Below are 25,398 nucleotides of genomic sequence, written 5' to 3'. Positions count from 1 at the left end.
ATCAGTTAAACAAAGGATGAGGTGCCAATGATAGGATTCTGATTGTGGCCCTCAGCGCGAATTTCCCCCAGCCTGAGCCCCACAGAAATCATTATTTATGGGTCTCATTAGAACAATGAGCAGACCAGCATATTCAGTAACCACCAGGTCATTTATCTGGAAGCTACCACAAAACATACCACAGAAATTAAACAATAAGAAAGTAGCACCAATAAGATGTAGACCACAAATTAATCTTTTCCCTAACATTGTACCTATTTACTTTGCTTCTATGCTTTCCTTTGGGTGAACTTATAATGAAGTCAGGCTAATTATAATGTAATTACCACATACTAATACTCCCTTAAGTGGGTTTTTCTATATGCATTTTAAGTAATTGCAGGCACAGTTCCATCAAAGCTTTAGGACCTTCCCATGTTAGCAAACTCTTCCTTTACCCTCAGAATTTAAATATCTTGTGATTTAATCAGCAACATTTATTCTATAAAAATTCTTGTTTTGTTTTGCTGGGTAACTGACTCCTACTAGGAAGTTGGCCCTGCCCACTGAGTGCATAAATTTCATTAAAATAACTTTACTTGGGTTGGAGACTGTTTGAGCCTGAATTCTTTCAGAGACAACACCAAAACTCAAACTGGATACCTCAATACCCAGGAAGGAAGAAAAGATGATCAGTGCTTAGTTCCCTCAGGATAACACCAGGTTATTCCTAATAAAATTACAATATGCAAAGGTAAAAAGAAAAATCTGGAAAAAAAAATCAATAGCAACATGAAGGTCTACTGAATAGCAATTTAATTAGTTTAACAAAATTTAAGTTCATTTAAAAAATGTATATTTTAAATTCTAAGCCTTAGTAATTATTTGTAATTATTCTCCATACATTAAACAACTTTAGTCAAGAATTACTAAAGGACCATAGGCCACTTGAAAACAATCTCCAAAAGAATAAAGTTTATCAAATTTACCAGGTTTTTTTGTCACTGATACTCAATTTTAACAGATTATTTTTGTCTAGATCACTTTTACCCTCACCTTCCATGTCACTCAGCTTGCTAATTTTATTCATTTAATACTTTTAATTGAACAAATTTTGTTGACAGACCACAAAATTTCAAGAATGTAGGGGAACTTAGAAGTTCTACAATTCAAACATCATCATCAAAGCAGCTAAATGAATTGCTTAAGGTCACAGAGCAGCAGAGGTAGAATTTAAAACTTACTCTCCTGGCTCCTAGTTTAGAGATCTTTTCATTGTCTCATTAGGGCTTCAACAAACATTTATCAAACACTTATTCTGTTAAAGACTTAGTTCAAGGCTTTAGGGGTATAATAAACTAGGTGGAAGTGAGAAAGTACTGAATCCCAAGGAGATAAAATAATAAAAATAATAATTATTATTATTATGTTAAGATAATACAAATAACTTAATTTCAAAGAAAACTGGAAAGACCTGTATGAACTGTTGTAGACTGAAATGAACCTGAAGAATATAAATGCAATGTAATAATAATAAAATTAAAAAAAAAAAAAAAGAATTTTAATAGACATTGGAAGTCTGAAAATGCAATGATATGTCATCCATCAGTCTCAAAGATAACTCCTAACTGAGAGGTAATGGATTCAATATGCTTTCTTAAGAGTCTGTTTTCACCTCAGCCAACGGGGTGTTTGGACTGCTAAAATTTTTTATAATTATTCTTCCATTTTTGGTTATAAGTATTATCAGGGCAGGACTGAATAACTAAAAACCGACAAATTTTGGTCATGGCCAATGAAAGAATTGGCTTTACTTGAATATGAATATTTGTTACAAGGCTTTAATTTTTCTTTTGTTGCTATTCACTGAGGTTGAAGACATTGGAAGAGAGAGAAAATGAAATCCTTAAAGATTAAAAACCTCAGACCCTATATCTCCAAATCTATCTGGAGAATAGAAAACTTATTATTGGAGAATCAGGAAAGGTCTTACCAAGGCCTGTTTTTAACCTGTATAGAGATGGGGGGACTCTTCTAAATATTAGAGTACAGTACCAGAGAAATTGAGGCAAAGATTGTTTTTTAAATTTTAATGTGGAGAGTTTAGGTTAGATGACCAAAAGGGATTTTTGTCCAAAGCATTCAGCACAGATAAACTGAGCCAGAGAATTTATATAAGGTTTTAGCTAACTATAGGGTTTGCCTACAGATTACATAAACTGAGTATACAATCTTATAGGGAAAATAAAGGCAGATAAGGAGGGTGATGACACTGGGAGAACAGGTAAGCCAAAATTTCAGGAAAGGATCATAATCTAATCCTGACAGGATAGAGGTCAAAATAAGAAAGTTGAGGGCAGGAGACCACAAGGCCAGAGGCAAAACTCAAACAGAGGGGGAATTATCCCAGTAAGGATTGAGATAATGCACCTGAATTCATGACACAATGGTACAATGGTATGTAAAGGTGCTCAAAGTTCCAAGGTTTCCAGTCCTAATGGCAAGGAAAAAGGGGTGAGGATGGGGATGAATATGGTTTATTTTTATTCAGGGCTTAACAAGAGGAATGGACAAAAATAACAAATATAGGAATACCAGAAGTGGTTATATAATGAAGTATGTCTATCTGTCTCTCTGTCTCTCTCTGTCTCTCTCTCTCTGTCTCTCTCTCTGTCTCTCTGTCTCTCTCTGTCTCTCTCTGTCTCTCTCTGTCTCTCTCTCTCTCTCTCTCTCTCTCTCTCTCTCTCTCTCTCTCTCTCTCTCTCTCTCTCTCTCTCTCTATATATATATATATATATATGGCTTTTTTCTTATATTATTAACATTATCTTAATAGAGTTTATCTTGTTCTCCTCCTTATCGGGTCAGAGCTAATTTTTAAAAAGAATGAGAACTCAAGTTGAATTCAGACTTCATAATATTTTAGCTTTTATTATCTGAACATAAATTTAAGGCAAAAAAGGTGAATACCAAAAGCTCAATAAATGCTCTGAGAATCAGGTATATTCTCAGCAAACAAGTAGAAGACCTTAAGTAAGGAAAGAGGTATACATTTCCATAAATGTTATTGACATTTTCTTTAACTGTCCTCATTTTTTGCAAGGAAGGTTTTTAGAGTGAGAAGGAAAGATGACAGTCATTTGAAAGAACAGAGATCTTAAAATGAACACAAAAAAACATTTCTTTAAAAATCAGATTCATTTTGGGGTACAAACTGCTTGACAGGGTATGATGTAATATGATTTTTTTGTGGGGGGCCTCTGATTTGACAATAAGTCAGTTATTCTAGATCTTCTGGCTTTGGAGTCTGCCTCAGTACAATCTGTACAATTCTGACAGATAGTTTCCAGCCTCAGGATAGTCCCACTGATCAAACTCCTGAGACAATAGGGAATAGATCACTCCTCAATTCATTGAAGACTGATAATTTGGTTAGTAGTTATCTGGCCAATTACAAAGAAAATCCAGAGACCACTCCTTCCTATCTATGAGCCATAGAGTTAGCATATCTGTGGTAAAAAGCTGGATAAATGATTTTAATGATTTTCCTTTCTTCTGTTTTTTTGCTAATTTATTTTATAAATTCAGCTGCCTTTGTAAAGGTGTTAATTACAACAAACTTTGCCCCTTGACTAGGGAAAAAAAAAAAATCAAATTCAACAGAATTACACCTGAAAGTACTATACAAGTAGCTTTTTGTGTGGACTAAACACACACACATACACACACACACACACACACACACACAAATAGAAAAAAAAAGTCATCAAAATTTAAGTGTACAACAGGTTATAATTTAGATTTTCTCTTTTATTTGTTTGTTTAAAAAAAAAAGTTTCAAGCAAAAATTGGTAACTTTTGACAAATATATCAGAAAACAGCCAGGAAAAATGGGCTTTACCAGTAGCATAAGTTGGGTGGTAAAATGTAAGAGGGGTATGTTGTATAAAAAATCAGAAGGGCATATAGGAAATAATTTATTTATTTTGGTAGCTCATCTGATGTCTAGATGTAGAACACATATATGTTGAGGCTGTTCCTCTATGACAAAGATGTTCACCTCAGAGTGCTGAGAGTGTATCTGGACTACTAGAAAGTTAAAGAATCATTCCCCAGGTCTTTCCCAGGCTCTGCCCTCCTCATCAAGGGTCAGATGGGCAAATCACACATGGATCTAAACATTTAAAGTAGCAACTAAAAGTCCCTTTACTTTAAGCAGTGAATGCAGTGGCATCTGGGGAAAAAAGTTCCCTGAAATGTGATTAAAAGCGGCACAAGGCAAAAAAGCCTCTCTGAAAGGCTGCTAGGTAGCACAAAGGATAGAATGCCAGACCTGGAGTCAAAAAGAATCATTTTCCTGAGCTAAAATATGGCTTCAGACACTTACTAGTTGTGTGACCTTAGTAAAGTTATTTAACCCTGTTGCTTCAGTTTACTCATTTGTAGAAGGAAATGGCAAATCCAATATCTTTGCCAAGAAGACCCAAATGGTGTCACAAAGAACTGTAACAAAATGAAACAAATACAGATATGCCAGTGATTATATAATGAAGTATGTCTCTGTCTCTCTCTCTATATATACATATATATAAACATATGTTAATATAGCTTTTTTCTTATATTATTAACATTATCTTAATAGATTTTATCTTGTTCTCCTTATAAAATCACAACTAATTTTCAAACTGACACACCAGGATGAAATGGGTTTCCCTTTTTTATAAGTCTTCAAGAAAAGGCTAGAAGACCACTTTTGTAATAGAGGGGCATATGGTTCAGATATTGGTTGGGCTTTTGTGATTCTGAGACCCAAAATGTTCCTTCTGACTCTTAATATTTTTTATGGCTTAAAGCTTTTCTACAAATCTACAAAGTGCCCTTTTTGGATGCAAGAACAGAAAATAGGATAGCCAGCTTCCACCGTTTTCAGGTCTCCTTTGGTCTTTAGCTTTTTTTTTTTTTTTTTTTTTTTTTTAATATGGTTTAGCTAGGAATCATTTTTCTAGTTTAGCAAGAGAAAACATAATGCTGAATATGTACAATTAATGGTCCAATTGTTTATCTAAGTTCTAAAGATTTCCTATGAAGGATGATTTTCTAATTTATCAGTGTATATCCATAACATATCAGAAAGAATATTTAATTCAAGAGACCTGAGTTTTAATGCAAGCTTTGACACTTACTAGTTGATTAGATATGTGACCCAGCAGATGCATCTGAACAAGAGATTTGGGCTGAATCACACTCTAGAGGCTGCTAAACCTAAAGTAGCAAGAACTCTGGAACTAGAATCTGGAAGACCTGAAATCAAATCTAGCCTCAGATACTTATTAGCTATGAGAATTTGGGCAAGTTACAAACTCTGTTTGCCTCTATTTTCTGATCTGTAAAATGGAGAAAATAATGGCACCTAACTCTTAAAATTTTTGTAAGGATAAAATGATATAAATTATATATAAGGATATATCCTTTGTAAGGATAAAATGATATATTTGTAACAAACAAACAAACATCTGGACTATATTAGGTAATATATAAATGCTTATCTCTAAGGGGTAGAGAACATGGGATCCAATTACCTCATTTCCCGATTCAAATGAATTCAATAGATGTTTACTAAATATCTACAATGAGGACAGTAGAAAAGTATTGTGGCACCAGTGCATAGAGAGCCCAGACTTGAAACCAGTAAGACTGGTTCAAGTCTTGCCTCTTGACATATAGGTTCAGTCCCTATCCCTTTGGGCAAAGTACTTAGGTCAGAGACAGTCCCTGTCCTCAAGAAACCTAAATTTTATCGAGTTATTCTAAAGTAAACAAGATCTAAAGGGTAAATGATATGTTTAGCAGCATAAAGTAAGTAGGCTGCAAGACATGAATCCTCCTCTAAAACAGAGAGCTAGTTGTTAAATATTTACCAGTACACTCTTGGGCACAAACTAAAGTGCTCTGTAGCAGAACTGGAAACAGGTCTATTTGACTTTAGGGGAGTCACTAGCAGCAGGGAATACTTATGATCAATAAAGTCTCTTTCCACCACCTTATGATCTCAGATGGCCCTTGTTTAATTTAAGAAAATGAGCCTCTGAATCTTTATTCCTGCAAAAATCTACTGCTTAGCCTTCAGATCAGCACATGTGGTCACTAGCTTTAAAAAGACAATGGAGACGATGTGGGAACTATTATAAAAGTTGTCGTGGTTTTAAGAGCTGAAAAGAACTAAGGTTTTTAGGACACCTTTTGGCTTACAACTAGGATGCCCTGTATAATTTTAACCACATTAAAAGTCACTTTGTATATAGAATATCAGGAAGATCAGAGTTCAAATCTGGCCTCAGACACTTCTAGCTGCGGAATCTGAGCCAGTCATTTAATTGCTTTTCCTCATCTGTATGATGGGAGTTAACAATAGTACCTCCTTCCCTGGATTGTTGTGAGGTTCAAAACAGATAATTGTACAATATTTAGCAGGTATATAGGAAGCACTATATGTTAGCTATTATCATTACATAAATGCTAGCTATGACGATGAATATATAAATGTTGGCTATCCAGTCTGTTATTTTCTAGCTATGTGACTCTGGATTACTCATTTAACCTATTTACCTTAGTTTCCTCATCTGTAAAATGGGGATACTAGTATCTGCCTTCCCAGTGTGGCTGTATGAATCAACACTGCTGATTGATAAGCAAAGTGCCAGGGTATGCGATATGTGCTACACAAATGCTACGGATTGTTATCATTATTAAATATTCCTCGTAGTTGACTGAGTTGACACATTGTTGCTCTGCACAGGGCAGTTCTGGTGACTGGAAACAAAGTGTACTTTGGCTCGGGAAGGGGGGGAGGGCTAAAAATGTCACCTCGGTCAGGACCTACCCCTGCTTGCCCTTGATGTAATCGAGGAGGGAATGGGAGTTCGCTTCCTGGACTTTAGGGTTTCCACTTGGTAACGAACCCGGGGGAACAGCGGGCTACCCCGGCCACCGAAGGGGTGGAAACGTAGAGGGTCTCCTCCTCCCTAGCCCGTGACAAGCTGCAGTGAGTCCACCCCACCGACAGCTGGATGGGCGCGGAGGAAGGCGGCTGCGCGGGCAGCCCGCGGCCGGGTCCGGGTGCCGGAATCCCCTGACCTGCCTCCACGCGGCCCCCTCCCCCTCCTGTCTCCGTACCCCTCCCCCTGCAAGGCTGCCAGAGAGGGAAAGAGAAAAAGAGAGAAAGCCCATTGCGCCGCAGCCTTAGCGGGAGACAGCCCGCAGTTACACACCCAGAAGGAGGCCGTCCATGTCAAAGAGCAGGTGGGTGACCGGCTGCAGCAGAGGCGCAGGAGCCAGGCCGGGAGCCCGCGAGGCCATGGTGCCCTGGGCGTCGGTTGGAAGCGAGGCACGAAGGCTAGAAGCTTGAGTTTGTTGCTGGGGGTTGGGGGGAGGGAGAGGACAAAGTAGAAGGGGGGTTAACTAGTGGGGGTTGGGCCCGAGAAATTAGGTGGCTCCTGAGGTTTCCTATACGCGCACGCGCCCTAGGAAGTCCTTGCAGCCTCCCCGCCCCCACCTCCTCCTTCCTCCGCACCTTGGGGCGGAGGGGGAAGGGTGGGGTTGACTGATGGGGGAGGGGCGCGGCGAGCGAGCTAGAAGACCGGCGCGCGTTAACGTGGGTGTGTGCGGTGCCTGTGTTTCCTGCCTAGATCCCGGAGCTACGGAGCATGCTCAGATCGAGCCCCCTCGGAGACGTTTTAGCAGCCCTCCATTCATTGCCTCGGCTGGAGCTGCAGGGAGGGGGGGAAGGGCAGAAGAGGAAGATGCTAGGGGTCCTGATGGGAGGCTGAGGAAAGCTACCCGAGGGAAGGTGGGAGGTCACTCAGTGTCAGAACTGCTCTTGGCTGATGTTCTTTTCTATGTTGGTCGTGTAGTCCTGGGAACGAGCTGGTCTTCGTAAGCGAAAGATCAGATCGCCAAGGGCTACATTCAGGTGCCACTGGCTTCTGCTTTTTTTCTTCTCTTTTTCCTTTTTCTTTAATTTTTTTTTTTTTTTTTTTTTTGGCACCCCGCCTGGCTCCCGGCTGTTACTAAAATCAGAAGTGGAGCCTCCAGCTGGAATCATGGTGTGCTCTGCGGCCAACCAGTGGGGCATGGGCATAATCCGGGCTGGTTTGGGTGGCAAGAAGGAAACGTCTGGGTTATTTTAGGTATGATTTATTGAAGACAGATCTGAAGTCTCCCGCACTCTTGTCTTCTGTACCAGGCTTCATCATGAGTGTCAAGTAAGGCTGACATTTTTTTTTTCCATAGTGCATTTTTTAAATAAATGGAATCAAATAAAAGCAGAACAGATGATAAAGGGAAGAAAATACACTAATGAAGTGTTTAATGTTAGAGAACTGCAAAATTTCTGTGTTCAGGGGAGATATTTTGTATGTGGTGCCATCTTTTGCTGCAATTAAAAAAAGCCTATTACAGCCGCATTACCTTTTAAAGCCCTAATCACATTTCTTCCTCTTCACCTTTTTTTAATGTATCATGAAAAGCACAATGTTGGCCTAGCCATAAAATACAGTAATATGCTTGCAGTGTGTTTCTGTTTTGTGTTTTGTGTGTTATTTTTTTAAAGTGGGGTTTTACATACATACATGGGTAGTTAATAACAGGGCAGTTTATCATGATTGGATTTTTATGACATCATTTTTTCAGAGGAGAGCATGCATAATTGAGAAGAATTTAATAAAAACTCAAGACAATAGTATGCATGGATAATTCCTTGAAGGAAAGCTTTTTAACAACAAAGAAAAATGACCCTATCAGAGCAATAAACATTTAAAAAGCAGTAAATGAAAAAAAAAAGTGTTAAGATTTATGATGCATGCCATCTAACTGTTCCTGTTTGTCAGTAGTGTATTATAAATGACATGGTTGCAAAATATGGTATTATTAAATTATTAAAATACACATTTTAGGTTTAAGCATACTCAAATTCTCAGTGATTTAATTGATACAGGCCTTCCTTCTAGTGATACAGCTCCCATGTTTACCCATCTTGTTCCACTCCTGTCCATGTCCACCATGTCAACATGCTAAGTGCCTTCCTCACTTTCTCTTGAATGCTCAAGCATATCATTGGAACACACAGCCTGTTTGTCAGTCATTCCTCACTACATGACAAGACCATCTTTTTCTAGTCGTGTATTTATTTGATGACATTTTCTACTTTGTAGTTCACCATAGTAATTTTAAAATAATTCTTTTTATCCTTTTCACACCCAACCAAATGTCTTCACTGATGATCCTTATTTTTCAGTTCTTTGGAGATCATGATATTCCATGCCTATAACATCCTAAAAGATCCTGCATTAAAAATCTTCCTGAAACCATAAAACATTCCTACAGAGGTCAGGTAATGTTTTCCATGGCAACAGTATTACATCTGTGTTGCTTATTTGACAGGTAAAAGCCATATCCTTCTAAAAGAACAGAGAATAATCAGGACTAAAATTTTAAACCACAGTTGTAGCTTGTGTGCTATTGTTTGCTCAGATTGTGATTACATGTGTGGAAAGGAAAGCATTGTTCTACTGTAGCTTTTTTCTACCAGATCCTTAATATCATTTCAAGGACCACTGGGAATGCTGTAGATATGTATTACAGTAAAGTGGCATTCTTGATAGTGCCAGAAGACACTTGGATTATCCCTTGCCTCTGTATTGTTACATCTTCATTTTGATAAGTAGCACTTGGGGAAGGAGCAAAAAGTTCATAGTATTTTAAGAATATAATGGAGGTCAAGAATGATAACTTAAAATGATAAGGCCTCCATGCCAATTGCATTTGAAATGAATGAGAATCATAGGATCAGAAAGAATTTTAGAAATATTCCTCAAATCCTGTGACCTTCAACCTTACTCTATCACTATCCCACCTCATTAGTGTGATTGGACCTAACCTTTAACAGCCAAAAACTGTTGGATGTCCAAAATCCTGAACTTTGAATTTCCTGACTAAGATACAGTCAATATCCTTCTGGCTTTTAAATTCCTTTTTTCATAACTAATGGGCAGGTTGTTTGTCCTTAGTGGGGTCTTTACCTTCTCTACCAAGTCCCATCTTCTTCATGTATTGTCTTTGTTCTGAATTTATTCTTCCCTTTGCAATTTTGACCATAGTAAACCATGTCAATTATACTCTCTCTATCCTTTAATACTTGCCCCCACAGAATTACAGAACCAAAGATTGTTAAATAGAAATTGAGGGAAATGAAGTGGCTTGCTGAAAGCTATTTAATGTAGAGCCAGAGACAGAGTTAAGAGACCCCAGACTGCTAGAAGATGGATACTGGTGAGATGAGATACTTTTAGTTTGTCCTCCTACTATTACAGAATCAGTAACCTTGATGACTGTTTTTATTCGTTCCCCATTAGTTACTCAAACATCCACCTTTTCTATTCTTCTTCCCAAGATACAGAATGCTTCCAGAGGAAGTTCTAAAATAGTTGGATAGGTCCGTTACTAGTTCTTGTTTTCTGACAGCTACTAGACACACAATGAAAATTGATTCCCTATCTTTTTACTGCTGGTGTCCCTCAAAACTCTCCTTTCTCAGAACCCCTAACTGCATCTCTTAACACATTTTCTTTCATTGAATTACCAAGCTTTCTAGTTTATTGGGGGGAGAGGGAAATTAAAATTATATATTATGACATCCCTCAAAACTCCTCTTGATGTTCTCTCTCATCATTTCCTTTGCTCCAGACTTAGAGCATGAGGTGACCTTCCTATTCACCAAGATGAAACCCTGCAATTGTCTTTCTAAATCTGTTAACTCAGTTTCCTTCAGGTCCATATGTCATTTCACAAATGATCCATACCTGCTTCTCTCCAAAAAATATATTCAATCTTTCCCTCTCTGCTAGTCCTTTTTCTGCCAACAATCATGTTCAGATCTTTAGTCTCAAAACAAAAATAAACAATGGATAATAAAAAAAACAAATGAACAAAAACAAAGAAGAAATTATTTTGTCTTAATGTTCTTTTAAGCTAATTCCTTATTAGAATGTAAATTCTTTATAAATAGACATTATAACATCCTTGATATGTGTATCTTCAATATCTGATATATAGGAGGTGCCTAATGTTTATTGTTTTACAAGGTTCTGGAAAATCCTGTAAAATGATATAAATAAATTGCTACATATATAAATATCATCTATAATTATTCCTTCACTTTATTGCTAAACTTTTAGAAAAAGCAATCTACACTAATGTTTTCCATTTATTGTTAAACTCGGTAATCTGACTTCATACTCTTCTAGTTTATTTTGGGGGGCAAGAGGGTGAGGATGAATCTGGGAAGGAGATAAGGGTCTACAGAGAGAAGCAAGAAAAATCAGTGACCCTAATCTAAGGGGAGAAGAGCAAATCCAGAAGAAAAGAGGTGGTAAGTAGTGTCACAGACTGCAGAGAGACAGCAAGGTCAAATGTTGAGTTAGAAGAGTCCTTAGAGGCTAGTTTGTCAAGTGCTCTCATTTTAAACATGAAGAAAATAAAGTTCAAAGAGATTCAATTTTCTTTTTTCCCTTTTTAAAGTAACCAGTGATGCTTTAATTGTCAATCCAAAGACCTTTTCCCTTCAATCTTTATCCTTGACTTGTAATACAGAGAAAAGAACACTAAATATAAGCAGAAGTAGGTATGGAGTTTAAAGTTTAGCTCTTTCTTTATATTTTTGTGTCTTGGAGCATTTGATTTAATCTGTAAAAAATACAGCATTGGACTAAATGTCTTCTAAGGACTCTTCCATCTCAAAATCTATGATCTTGTGGTTTCTCTGAAGTCTATGCCACTCTTTATTACCTCTTCTTTTTTGCTTGAATATGCTTTATATTGTTTTTCCTTGGATACTGAACTTTTCTATATCACAGGATTATGAAGATAAATTAAGAAAATGTTGCATAAATGTGAATTTTGCTGTCCCATAAATGCATCTTGCTTTTTTTATACTTGTGTTATTGTCCCATCCCATAGAATCTACAACGACTTTACCTATCCATCTTAAAATACAGCTCAAAGCCTATTTTCTTTGTGAAGACCTCGTGACACAGATTTCTCTTCCTTTGAAATTCTGTAGCTTATAGTTTTATTACTCACGTGGAACTTTTCATACACAACTATATAGTCTTAGTTGTCTGTTTAGATCTATTGTATTTTAGATAATTGACTCATCAATTATTTTAGATACCCACAACCCTGGTTCAGACTGGCATCCCCACATCAAAGTAATTGGCAAATCTAATATACCTCAGAAATATTCAACCCTTTACTTCCCTCAGGCATTTTCCCTTAGCCCAGAAGTTGTATGATATAGTGGGGAAAATCTGGAATCAAAAATTTATGTTCAAATTCTGCCAGTGACACTCAGCACCTATATGACTGTGGTCCCTTATCCCATGAGTTTCCTCATCTATAAAGAAAGGAGGTTGGGGTAGATGGGCTTTGAGGTTCATTCTAACTTTGTAGCTATGGTCTTAACAGACTTCACAATGTCAGAAGCTTAGAGTGAGTCCTCTTAGAAGTCTATCAACATTAATAAATGTTAGAATTTTTCAGACTGAGGACACCACAAGATGACATAAATTTTTTGACCACTGAGTACTTGAACTACTCAATGAACGTGGGTCTATGTGGAGTAGTTCATTTGGTGATGAAGCATTTCAATTCCCAATTAATAACCTTCTTCCTTGCTGAATAAAAATTTTTAGAGGCAGATTTAGTGAGGAGAACTCACTAAATGAACACTGGGTCTTTTTTTGTTTCTAAATCTCTGCAGCTGAGAGTTTGTGATAGAAGTTAGATGGTTGTACCATCTAGTATCCTATTCCTGACCTTTTCCTTCTTCCTTCTTATTCACCCACCCTTCCTTTTCCTTTTTTTCCCATTTCTTTTCTCATTCTTTGTCTCTTTGTTTTCTCTTCTCTCTCTCTCTACTCTTTTTTCTCTCTTTATCTGTTTTTTCATCTCTTTCTATTCCTTCTACCTTCCCCTTGCCACTCTCCTTAGCACTCCGAAACAAAACCTCACCTTTAAAATAGATCCCACAGAAATTCATCAGGCATGGCATGTTGCAATTCAGAGTGTTTTCAGTATCAGCTTGATGCAAATGTTTATCTACATACCATATTCACTATTTCTGCTGTTCATCTATCCTCCAATACACACAGTATCCTTGGTGGGTTGTTCATTAATCTTACTATAAACACAGTGTTCTTTTTAATGTATTGCCTTTTCATCAGAAAGACTTTGGAATTGTTTGCAATCCATTACTGGAGCTTTATGGTATTCTGGTAAGTACTCAAATAGTTATTGGTCTAAGGTCTAAAAGTTATTTAATAGTTGATTGGCATAATTTGATTCTGTGTTTCATTATGATAATCATATATGTAATGCCATCAAATCATTGCTCTATATTCTTTAGTGTTTTTCACAGTTTGAACAGGCTAAAAATATGAAAGTGATTTTTAAAAAGAGTTTTTATGATTCAAATTTAATTTTTAAAAAAGTCTAAACAAAACAAATAAAGCCACCATGTCATTTGCTGATATATTTTGATATTATCTAAATTTTGACTTTATAATGGCACCCTGGTAGCTGTGCTGATTTGGAAAATTGGATTCGAATGACTCCTATTATTCCTGAGATATATCTTCAGTATTATTTAAGTGCTTTGGTTAATGCTAATCAGTTAAACAATGGATTAAATTCCATAGGGTCTAAATGACTTAAATGACCTGGAAGGCATTTTTATAGGTCTAAATCTATGATACTATGATCTATTCTAGGCCACAGTTGTCTGCAGCCATAGGTAGTGTTAATTGTGACCTAGAATTTTTTGACCTAGATGAAAATGTTAGGGTCTTGGAAATGTCCCTGGCAGCTTGAAAGAAGCACTGGATATGATATCAGAACTCCTTTGTTTGAGTCTCATCTCCAAATTGCCATATGGACAAGTGATTTGTTCTCTTTGAATTTGTCTCTCTTCATCTTTGAATAAAATCTCACCCTACCTACTTCACAGTGTTATTGTGAGGAAAATGCTCTGCAAGATCCAGAGGGTTATGAACACTTTATCCAGTTCTCCTTCCACCCTTTCCCTTAATTACTCCTGATTCCATAGCAAAAGTACCTTTTAGTCAATAACTATCCAATTTCTCTAAAACATTATTAACTTTACTCCCTGGGAGAGTCTAATTATATCTTTTAGATGAGTAGATTTGTAATTTATTAACCTTGTATCTTGTGAGGAAAAAAAGTCAAGAGTAATGAAGGTTTTAAATAGATAAAAGATCAAGATATATCATTTTTTCAAATCATTTAATTTCAAGACTCTTAAGATTCCACATCATATGCTGGAAAAATCATGGGAGCAGCAGTCAAAAGATCTGAGGTTTTCATTCCAACTTATACAACTACTGACTTTGGGCAATCACTTAACTCCTGTAGGCATAGTTTCCTCATCTATGAAATGAAGGTTGTGATTTGAATAGTCTCTAATATCCTCTTTAATTTTGAAATCTCAGGGAGGTAAATAAGGTATTAAAGCACTGGTTCAGAAAACTAATCTTGTGATTTCAAAATTACTTCAGCCCTGAGAAAGTACTTAAAACTCCCACAACTGAAAATGTAAAAATTGTAAGATTATTTATTATTAATATTCACTTATATCTAGATGCTTTTAACATTCACTGAAAGAAAAGTTTGCAGCAAGCATTCATTAAGCATTATTTGCCTATTGTGTGCCAGATAGGCTTTGTGATAAATGTTAGAAATGCAAGGAAAAGAAAAAAAAGTCTGCCCTCTGGGAACTTGCTTTTCCTTACATATTACATTTTTACATTAAATTCACAATGCAGTATTTCATTTAATCTTAATGTTTTTGTGGGTCCCATTATTATATTTATTTCTTCTGAAAATGTAGATGTCAATGCATCCTGTATAGATTCTGTCCATGTTTTCACTTGAACACTTAATAGAGGAACTTTACCCATCAGGGAGGCCTTCCTTTAGGTTTTGTTTTGTTTTGTTTTGTTTTGTTTTGTTTTGTTTTGTTTTGTTTTGTTTTGTTTTTCATTTCAATAGGAGGTGAAATATAACTGAACTTTGAAAGAAGCTAGGAATTCTAAGAGCAGAAGTGAAGAGGATGTACAGTACATTCCAAGGATGGATGGCAATCTGTACAAAGGCTTGGACACTGGCGATGAAATGTGTGTTTGAGAAACAGCAAATATGTCAATTTGGCTAGACTGTATAAAATGTCAAGAATAATATGCCATACATCGGAAAACATTGTAATATGGCATTATATACAAATATACAATGTGTATATATTCATATATATAATCAAAATATAAAACAATTGTTCTATTTCCAAAAAATTCCTTTAAAAAGATTAAACTCCAATTTCTAGCATAGCTAACCTGGTCAGAGCTATATGAAAATCTTTAAATACCAAACTAAGGAATTTGTATTTTATCCTTGAAGTAATAGGAATTTATTGGAGCTTTCTTAGCAGGTTAATGGCATGATCAGACCTGTGCTTTAAGGGGATCATTAGTAGCTTTGTGGATCATAAATTGGGAGAGGAAGGAGTTGGGGTAGGAAGACCAATTAAGAGGCTGCTGCAGTAGAATAGGAAAGAGATCATGAACTGAACTAGAATGCTACCCCTGTGAAGATAAAAGAAGAGGACAAATTGTGAAGATGTTAAGGAACTGCAAGATTTAGCAAGGAGTAAAGATTAACTTCACAGGCAGTAAGCCTAGGTAACGAGAAATAAGTTGCAAAGGAAAAAGTAAGGACAAGAGTGCTGTTTTTGATATATTGAGGAAAAAGACAGTAAATTTTGCTGCTGATAAAGTGTCAGAAAAGCATAATAATTGAAAAGGATAAATGTCTATAACTTATTTCAGCCAATAACTTTTAAGTTTTCTCCTACATTTCACCTTTTTATCTTTATTTCTTATTTATTCTTCTAATTTATTTATTTATTATTTTTTTTACTTATTCTTCATTTGAAGGCATTCACTTCAGTATGTTTTTGGTAGAGTTATATAAACTGCCATATAAAATAATGGGTTTTTGGATAATTTTTTTTTTAATATCTTGATTTAAACAGTGTTTAACAGAACTGAAGGGTTCCAAGTAGTTGGGTTAGCAACTGAAATTCAATATTTAAGTTGAAATAAGAAATGAAGATTCTGTTTTTGGTCAAAGATCCCAATTTAAAATTCTTTTATAGTTGTATTAGGACTCTCTGAATGGATTATGATTTACTACATGCCTAATGCTAGATTTACATTTTTAAAAAGCTAAGCAATGCTATATTTTAGCTTCCTTCAAAGCTTAGTTGAAATAATCACCCTCCTATAGAAAGCCAGGCCCAATTATTAGTTCCTCCTCTCAAACTTACTATAGAGTTTATATTTAATTTAATTTATATATATTATCCTTTCTTCCCTCTTCATCCCCCCCCCAAAATAAAAAAAAGTCCTTCAGGGCAAACACTCTCTGATTTTTGTCTTTGTATTTCTAATGCCTGGAACCGATAAGATGCTTAATAAATGCTTGTTTAATGTTGTTGAATAAATTAATGCTAAAGGGATCCTGAAAATTATCTTTGAGAATCAGATCTTATGATTTATCTGTTCCAACACTATAAGGATCAGATACAGGTACTCCCTTCATCCAGACATCTCTCTAAGACTTAATGTGGTTGATGGAATGTTGGCATTGGTAAAATATGACCATGTAGTCAACTAAGTAATGATTCTATTTATTTATTTATCTGTCTATCCATTCATCCATCCATCCATCCATTCATTTATTTATTTAGTATACACATGGGTAATTTTTCCAACATTTATAAGTAATGATTCTTACTATACATAATGATCTTTAGACAACAGATAAAAAAGATAGTTACTGGATCTTTTATCATGTATCTATACAAACAAAAATCTGAAAAAGAAACTCTTTTATTTCCAATTGCATTCTATTTTTTTTAAACCACTGTATTTCTTAGATATAGATTTATATATTGTCACTCATAATAAACCATCCTTCACATAATGGTCCTCTTGGAAGTGTAGCTTAAGTATGTTAATCATTCTAAACATTTGATGTTGACAAACAGAATGAATTCCTTCAGGCCTTTTGTGGGTGGCTATTACACATAGGTAATCAACAGGTACAGAAGATCTATTGGTACAACTCTAAAAAAAGATAACAAGAACATGAACCTTCACAGTTGATTTTTAGATTCCAACTCTCTCTTTTATCCACTAATATGTAATCATATTTATTTTAGTTGAAAGTTAAATGAAAATCTAAATATGCCAGTGAGTTGATTAGCTATATTTCTTATAGTATTCATGTTCTTCATAAACACTATAGATACTAGTTTGTCATATAGAATAAATGCTAAATAAATTGAATTCATGTAGAATAAATGCTAAATAAACAAATTTAATGCTTTAAGAAGGAAAACCTGATTTATACAATTTTAGTTCTCCACAATGTAATACAGTTTGAAGTTACATATTCAGATATGCAATCACGGCTATGTATGCTTTTAGGCAATACAGATTCCCTCTGATTTATATTTGAAACATGTGGAGAATGGGGGAAGACCAAAGGGAAAAATATATTCAGTTAAATAACTTTTTTATGATAGATTCTCCAATTATAAAGTGATTACTTTATTGCTAATGATGACTCCATTATAGCTTCCTAGGCTACCAAATGATCATTCATAACAAGGTAAGATTTTGGGTAGGGTGTTGTCAGGTATAATTATGTTTGTAAAGCTCCTCAAGATCCTTAAACAAAGGTACATAGGTGTCTGTGCATCTTAGGGAGACATATTGCCTGAAAGCCTCCTTAGAAGTGGTGAGTTTGATATGTTTCTGAACTGCTATATTATATAGAGATGAACTGTGACATAGAAATGCCTTTTAGAAATATTTATTTACTTACTAAATTCTATTGAGGTGGAAGTTTTCTACTTTTTATTTTCATTTAAATGTTCTTTGTTGTTATTGTTATGAATTTACCAATCAAAAAAATCTGAATATTTCAGGATACAAAGAACAAAAAAAGATTGCAGATGAAATCATGAACTATTACCCTAGTTTGGATTTTTTTTAATTATATATTTTACTCTTTAGAAGCAATTAATTTACTCAGAAGCAGATTTATAGTATTTGTGTTAGTCTGGGTTTCTTATTTTCTGTATATTTTAAATGTTTTATTGATGTTTTTCTCTTTTTAGTCTTTATCACTAGTCCTTACTTTTCCCTTTTTTTTGGAGGGGGAGGAAATTCTTCCTGCTAATCATTACCTACCACCAAATTTCTCATAATATAAATTGGATTCCAAATTTACAACATGCTTTCCATAAAGGAGTTTTGGGGGGAGGTAGAATAACTAAGGGCTTAGGTGTTTTAATTCTAGTATTTTACTCAAACTATTAATGAAAAGAATGATAGATTCATTTTCATTTGCAATTAAAAAGAAGTTATTGGACTTTGTGGTGAGGTGGGAATAGGGACTTGAAAAAAAAGGGAGAATGAATGAATTAGAAGGAAAGGAGAAAAGAAGAACATGCATTACTGTATTTAAACTGAAAATAAAATACACTCAATTTAAACTACTAAAATTGATTGTAAAATTGAATATGATACAATCCAACCAAATAGTAGGTTTCCTTTCAGGTGAAGAATCAATAATATGTTCTCCCCATTTTGCAATTATTTATCATAATAGTATCAAACATTCAACAAAGAAAAAGTTTTCACTACAACTCTCATTATGAGTTCTATTTTTTGTTAGAATTTGTTACATTCCTTTAATTTCAAATTTCTTGTTCCTTAAATTAAAAATACTATCGAGTTTAGACCCAAGAATATGAAAATCAAACAATAGCAACAACAAAAATCAGCTAATTGAAGAGTATAGAAACTTGTTTTTTTGGGGTGCCAGTTGCCTGTATTTAGCATAATCTCTTACAGTAGGGCTTTAATGAATGTTTATTGATTGTTTATTTGTCTTCTTGAGAAGGGCATTTTATTTGTTATATTGTTTATTTGTTTTATTTGTAAGTAGGTTTAAAAATAAGGCTTTTTACATGTGTATACGCTATAAAGGTTTATGTAGATATACTATATTGCATATAGTATATATGTTTGCATAAAGTATAAGCACATCCGTTATATATCTGTCTTCAGTTTCTTTTGAGAACCTGATAGTTTATTGCTCTGTTATTTAAGATTCTTTGTGTTTTCTGTAGTTTAAACTATAATTTACAAAAATGCTACAAGGTAGGAGGATCTATCTTTTTGGTGTGGAAAATGTTTCTGCTGTCAGGAAAGATGTTTTTATTCATGATTAAAAAGAAATTATACATGCACACACATATTTGACATAACCCTCACCCCTTAACACTTTCTAGAATTTATTTTACCCATCATTTCCAGAAAGAATAGAATTTCTCTGCTTTTTTCAGAGATACAATAGTTGCCCTCACAATCTTTTGGGTAATTTCACTGAATTGTAGCTATGTCTTTTGAGTCCTTATGATCTATGGTCATGAACTAAGATAGTCCCTTTTTCCTGCTTCTTGTGCTATTTGCAGTGTTATCTACATATAGGAGTGGATCATCTCTGATATGGCTATGACTTTAAACTTCTGAACTTTTTAAGATTCCCATTAAGTTGAAAGAAGTATATTCATTCCCTAGTACAGTATTTTACAACAAGCTTTTCTTACCCCATCAAACACTAAATAATGCTTATTAAAATATGCCTAAATTCAGTATTTAACACTAATGATCTACACCAAGAAACTGCAGCACTTGAATAAGCTTTCTAAGACCATAGCATAACAAATGAAGCTGTTGGAGCAGAAAGATCTAGGAGAAAACAAGTGAAAACTGGTTATATTTACATTACAAGACAAGAAGCCCTAAATAATTTGAATGAAGGTGTTTTGGTAGGGTGGGGAGTGAGGGAGTTGAAGAAGGTAATCTGATGAGATCTGTTCTGGTCCTTTTGTTTCTTTGATGTAACAGTGGAAAAAAAATATACTTTAATAAATTGTGGATGTTTGGGGAAAACTTCTTAGAAAATCTGCTTAATTTGAAAGATGGAAACTTAACCAAACCAGTTCAAATTAGTAATCGAACAGAAGGCTACTCTGAGCTTATTGTTATTTTTTGAGCTTTGTCAGGGATCCAACCTCAGTATTCCTTTCCCCTCCAAGTGAGAGCTAGGACACCCAATCATGCTATGCTGCAAATATTCCAGCAACTGTAATCCTCAATTCTCCCCTCAGGTCTGGAACTGAAAGTGGTGTGGTTCAAAGACCAAAATGATGTAAACACCAGATGGTGGCAAGCACCAAAAGTTGGGGTTCAATCATGTGAAGAATTCACAATGGCCATTCTTTGACAAAAGGGAGATTTATTTAGGGAAGAGGTTACAGACAAAATAAAAGGATACAATCAACACCAGGAATGGTAAATATGAAATAGAGTGGGAGAGCATATGAAAGACAAGTTCCTTGGTGGAACTCACAATTACCCAATATAAAGGGAGCACCCCATGAGGTTGGGACATGCCCTTAGCTGGCAGGCTAAATCCTAAAAGGGACTTAGCATCCTAAAAGAGTTAGTTAGCTGGAGGCAGAAGTGGGGTTGGGAAACATAGTGGAGTTAAGAGAAATACCACGTTGCTTGGGGGAGAGAAAAGGAGAAAGACACCACAAGGCAGAGTGCCCTGGGGGACTGACCCAAAGGAGGGCAGCAGTCATAGGATGGTCCATAAGTAGATTTTATAGGGAAAATTTAACCTCAGGGACATGCCTGGGATTTCTGATAGGTCATGGCAAGATAAGACTGCTCAAACTCTACAGAAGGTAGGTCTCAAGGATTTGACATTAACTGGGATTTCAGATTGGAGGACCTCTCAGAGGGTGGGACCATGGAGCTAAACTGATCTCTGTCAATGCCGCCTTCTGCCTGCTTGCTTCAAGGATCAATTTTTTTAGTTTCTCTTTTTCCAACACACCATTCAGGACCTATTCAAAACCAGGAACTTAGCTCTCTTGTAAATTCCCTCAGCAGGGATGTGCTAGTTCCTTCTCACCAATAGGCATAGCCTAGGCCTGTGTCTGGTCAAATAGCTAAGCCTCGAGTCCCAACAGCAGAGTCCTTCAATCTTCCCTCCTCGGATGTCTGACCTCCCAAATACTGTAGGTAAGATGAGAATTCCTGAGGCTGAGGCTGCCTCCCAACCCTGCTGTTTTTTGTTTCTCTGGAGATGTTTGCAATTCATTGAGGCCAGACCTCTGTTCCTGTGTCTTTCCTCTGGCCTTCCGTTGTTCCAGGACCACTACTCTCCAAACTCTTGTTTGTTTTAGCCACTCTACCTTTCAAGTGCTGTTCTGTCTTGTTTGGGGAGGAAATCTGAAGAATGGAATATCCCACCTTATAACACACTCATTTTTAATGCTGATCTTTCCACAGCCACTTCCTCCCAAAACAAAATGTTTAAAATATCATTCAGTTCTGACCAGCATTTATTTTTTTAAAGCTCTTTTGCTTGGCTCTTTCAGTATGCTTCTTTAGATTCTAAAAGAAGCAGTAACTTCCTTCTGGTCAAAATTTGTAACTGAGTTTCTTCTGGTTGGTTAATGTGTTTCTTTCTGGATGCCTCTGTATCTCCTATCTGCATTAAATCAAATAGTTGCTAATCTTTCCAGTTTCTCTCTCCCTTATCTGAGAAATTCTAAAATGCCTCTATCTACATTTTTACCTGCCATATAGGTCCTACTGTTGAGGTCCATCCAGAAGGGACCCCAAAAGGTTAGGGTTGCAGACTGGAGTTGCAGGTTGTCTAAAAAGAATTTGCAAGCTTGAACCCATCTCCAAGTCAAGGAGCAAAGTTTATTATAATTGTAATGCCAGTTGAAGCAGGCTAAGTTTCAAAAGAATTTAATATAGAACCAAGAAAAAGATTTATAGGACAGATTTAGATCAGAGCTTCATGTTACTTATTTGCTAATTTTATGGCTTTCAGGTAGGTTTGAGGGATGGTATATTCATTATTATCTCAGGAACTTGGTTATCACTGACCAACAGATTATCTGTCAGTCAATAATGTTTGTAGGCCTATTCTAAGGCCAGAAGACTTTGGAATCATTGACATTGTCAGAACAATAGCACTCTAAGGTCAGAGAGTCTCAGGATCACTAATATATGTTCCCCAAAGTCTAAGGGAAGAAATATTATACTCCAAAGCTAGAAGACTTTAGAATCATAGAACAGAAGCATCCTAAGGGGAGGGGGGGAGGGAGAAGGAGGAAGTGGAGGAGGATCTTATTAAATGTTTTCCCTAAAAGCTATATTCCACTACTCTACATAATACCCTTTTTTTTCTTCATTGAATCCCAGAGATGTGTGTTTCAGTACTGCCATGTCCTTTATAACATTAGGTAACTTAAAACTTTTATTTTAACTTGTCCATTTACTAGGGTAGTCACATTTCCACAGAATTTGGTGAGGGTGATTTTTCTCCACTACTTTTTTTTTTTTTTTTTTTTAATTAATTCCCTCAGTTTTGCTATTTCCTTCACTTCCATACTAAACTTTGGAATTGTTGCATTGAAAGGGATCTCATCCACACTAATCTATTCCTAACCAAAAGTCCCCTTTACATCATACCCAAGAAAAGAGTCAGCCAATCTTTCTTTGAAGGTCTCAGTGAAGGAGGAATTTACTGTCCTTGTTAGCAAAATTTCCCCTAGATCATGTTTAAATTTGCATCTTTGACTCTCCTAATTCTGACTTCTAAAGGACTAAGGAAAAGAAGTGTATCTTTCACTTGACAGTCTTTAGAATATTAAAAAAAAAGAAAAAACTATTACATCTAAGTCTCTAATTCAAGCTAAACATCTGTTCCTTTAATTAACCCTAATTTGGCATCATATTCAGGTCCATCACCTTCCTGGCTTCCTTCTTTTGGATCCTTATTTATCAATAAATATTTTGCCTAAAATGTGATGACAAGAACCAAACACATTATGTAAGCTTAGAAAACTAACTGTCATGTGATAAGGACATAAATTTAACAAAGCCAACACTCCCCCAAATTCTGGACCCTGTTCCACTCTATGCTTTCATCAAGATGAATACTCTTTCTAAAACCATAAATTATACACTATTCACACATTCCCATCTTGTGGATCTTATATCTGTTTTCTCTCATCAGTGTATTTGTTGGGAGGGAAGTAGAATAATGATTTTTCAGAGAGAAATGAGGGAAACGTTTAGATTCAGGAGTAGGTGGGATTGGTACAAAAGCCAACTTGGCTAAAGGCACTTTTGAAAAATTGAATACTTAGATCATAAGGAGAGCAATGTAATATCACTTTGATTGTCTTTATATTACATACATGCTTTTTTTTACATCAGTGCCAAAGCTACAATTCACATTAAGTTCATCAATTTAAAATTCCAGCACTAAAAGTTATTTAGCAACAGTAAAACAATTATAGAATAGTTGTCATATTCAAAGGCTATGTAAATGTGTATTTCCTTTTTTTTTTAAATTGAAGAATAGTTAAATAAGCATTTGATTTATCAGTAAAATAGAATGTTATTGCATTGTAAGAAATGACAAATAGGAAGAATTCAGAGAAATATAGAAAGATTTCTAAGAACTTCCAAAACAAGTAGAATCAGAAAGGTAGTTTATATCACTATAATTATATAAATAAATGGTCACTAAAGTAAAGCTGGATGCTAATATCAAGGTAAAGCAACAATAACTTATTAAGCATTGACTATGTGCCAGACACCATGCTAACTTCTGAGAATACCAAGAAAGACAGTCATTCAAAGGACTAAATTATTTCCTTTTTTTATTTTTTTATGTTTTTTTTCTTAATATTATTTTATTTTTCCAAATACATATAAAGATAGTTTTTAACACTCATTTGGTAAGATTTAGAATTACAAATTTTTCTCTCTCATTTCCCTCCCAAACAGCAAGCAATCTAATATAGGTTACACATGTGCAATCATGTTAAACATTTCCATATTAAATTATTTCCTTGTGAGAGAAATAGGAGATAGTTACAAATATAATACATATATTTAAAACTTTTTGTAAGTATTTTGGGCAAAGAACATGAAGACCAGTGAATTCCTTCTTCAGCTGGGGTCTCATAAAGAATCCTTAGACTGATTGAAAAAGCATATCTGCCGTGACATATGGAGAGGTAGGGAAGTTAAAAAACTACGCTTTAAATTTCCCTCATCCTCCTTTTACCCAGCCAATATAATGCAATTTTGATCTTTTATAGGTATTTCTAATCCTTTGAAGAATTCCTTCACACTGATGGCCTAAATGACTTTATTTTTCTGATTCTTTTGTATATAAGACAAAGCAGTATCCTACTAAGATTAAGTGAATTGCTCTAGGTGAGTTGGCTACAAAACAAGGATTAAAATCAGATTTCTTTAATTCTTGACTCTATGTCCTCCATGTTTCCAGTACAGCCCTTGCTTGTAATTGCAATAGGAAATTTTGGGGTTTTTTTTAACCCATTGTGAGTCAAGCAGGAAATGAAGTTTATAACATTCACTTTCCCACTCAGCAATTGTGAACATATATTCTTGTACTTCCTCATAGTCACAGATTCTTATACCACTGACAACTTAAACATTTCTCTTTACTGAAGGTATGACGAGATCACAATATACAATGTAAGAATGCCTTTGGACTCCACTTGGGTGCTACTGGAAATGAAGCAGAGCCACCATATGTAGTGGCATTCATTTTCTCTGTTCCTGTGCATTGAGGCTTTCATTTTCTTCCAATATTACACATGTCTGATATCTGACCAATAACTCAGAGAATTGGACTGGTATGTGATATTCCAATCAATCAAAAGGGGTGCTGTTATTTGAGCAGTTAAAAAAGTCATGGCATATTAAATACAATTTATTAGAAAAAATAAATTTTTCTTGTGTTATATTTGTGAGCCTTGAGTAAACCCTAGAGTTGATTCCACTAGTTGCTAAATCCAAATAGCTCATTCGTTTCAATTCAAATTGACTTAGAAATTATGTATGCTGATTCAGGGTTGGTAATCTGCTACTCCCATCAACAAATATAAGTGATGGTTCTTACGTATTCCTTTTTCTCCTAGCAAAGATGTATTCAACACCTTTGGGTCTCAGCATTTCTCAAGAATGTTCAGTTTTATAAGATAGCACATGATTTTGGAATTTTTGAGTCACATTGTACTTTTATGGTCAAGGCATTCTCACTAATTGAGGTGGTCTCACTCATTCAAATTTACTACTAGTGTGAAAT

The 25,398-nt window shown here is 35.3% G+C and overlaps 2 protein-coding genes across 4 annotated transcripts in view; one reads left to right on the top strand and one right to left on the bottom strand.

The window, feature by feature from the left end:
- PUDP (pseudouridine 5'-phosphatase) overlaps positions 1–7,542 on the bottom strand; it is a 161,930-nt gene extending 154,388 nt beyond the window's left edge. The window contains exon 1 of the mRNA XM_074300199.1: positions 7,248–7,542. Coding sequence (XP_074156300.1) covers positions 7,248–7,335 — 88 coding nt within the window. The 5' untranslated portion in view covers positions 7,336–7,542. The remainder of the gene's footprint in view (positions 1–7,247) is intronic.
- The window catches only part of STS (steroid sulfatase), a 215,700-nt gene that overhangs the window by 20,693 nt on the left and 169,609 nt on the right, over positions 1–25,398 (top strand). Inside the window, exons 1-2 of one of the 3 annotated variants that reach the window (XM_074300198.1) lie at positions 6,881–7,278; positions 7,665–8,240. The exons of 1 other annotated variant lie outside the window; for it this stretch is intronic. In XM_074300198.1, coding sequence (XP_074156299.1) covers positions 8,230–8,240 — 11 coding nt within the window. In that variant the 5' untranslated portion in view covers positions 6,881–7,278; positions 7,665–8,229. Of the gene's footprint in view, positions 1–6,880; positions 7,279–7,664; positions 8,241–25,398 lie in introns of those variants that run through there. One more of the 3 variants, XM_074300197.1, reaches the window with a different exon arrangement.

This window comes from Sminthopsis crassicaudata, chromosome 3 (genome assembly GCF_048593235.1).
Source record: "Sminthopsis crassicaudata isolate SCR6 chromosome 3, ASM4859323v1, whole genome shotgun sequence".
NCBI classification, from domain to species: Eukaryota; Metazoa; Chordata; class Mammalia; order Dasyuromorphia; family Dasyuridae; genus Sminthopsis; species Sminthopsis crassicaudata.
The sequence above is the reverse complement of the archived record's forward strand: the minus strand, read 5'-3'. Positions and strand labels throughout refer to the sequence as shown.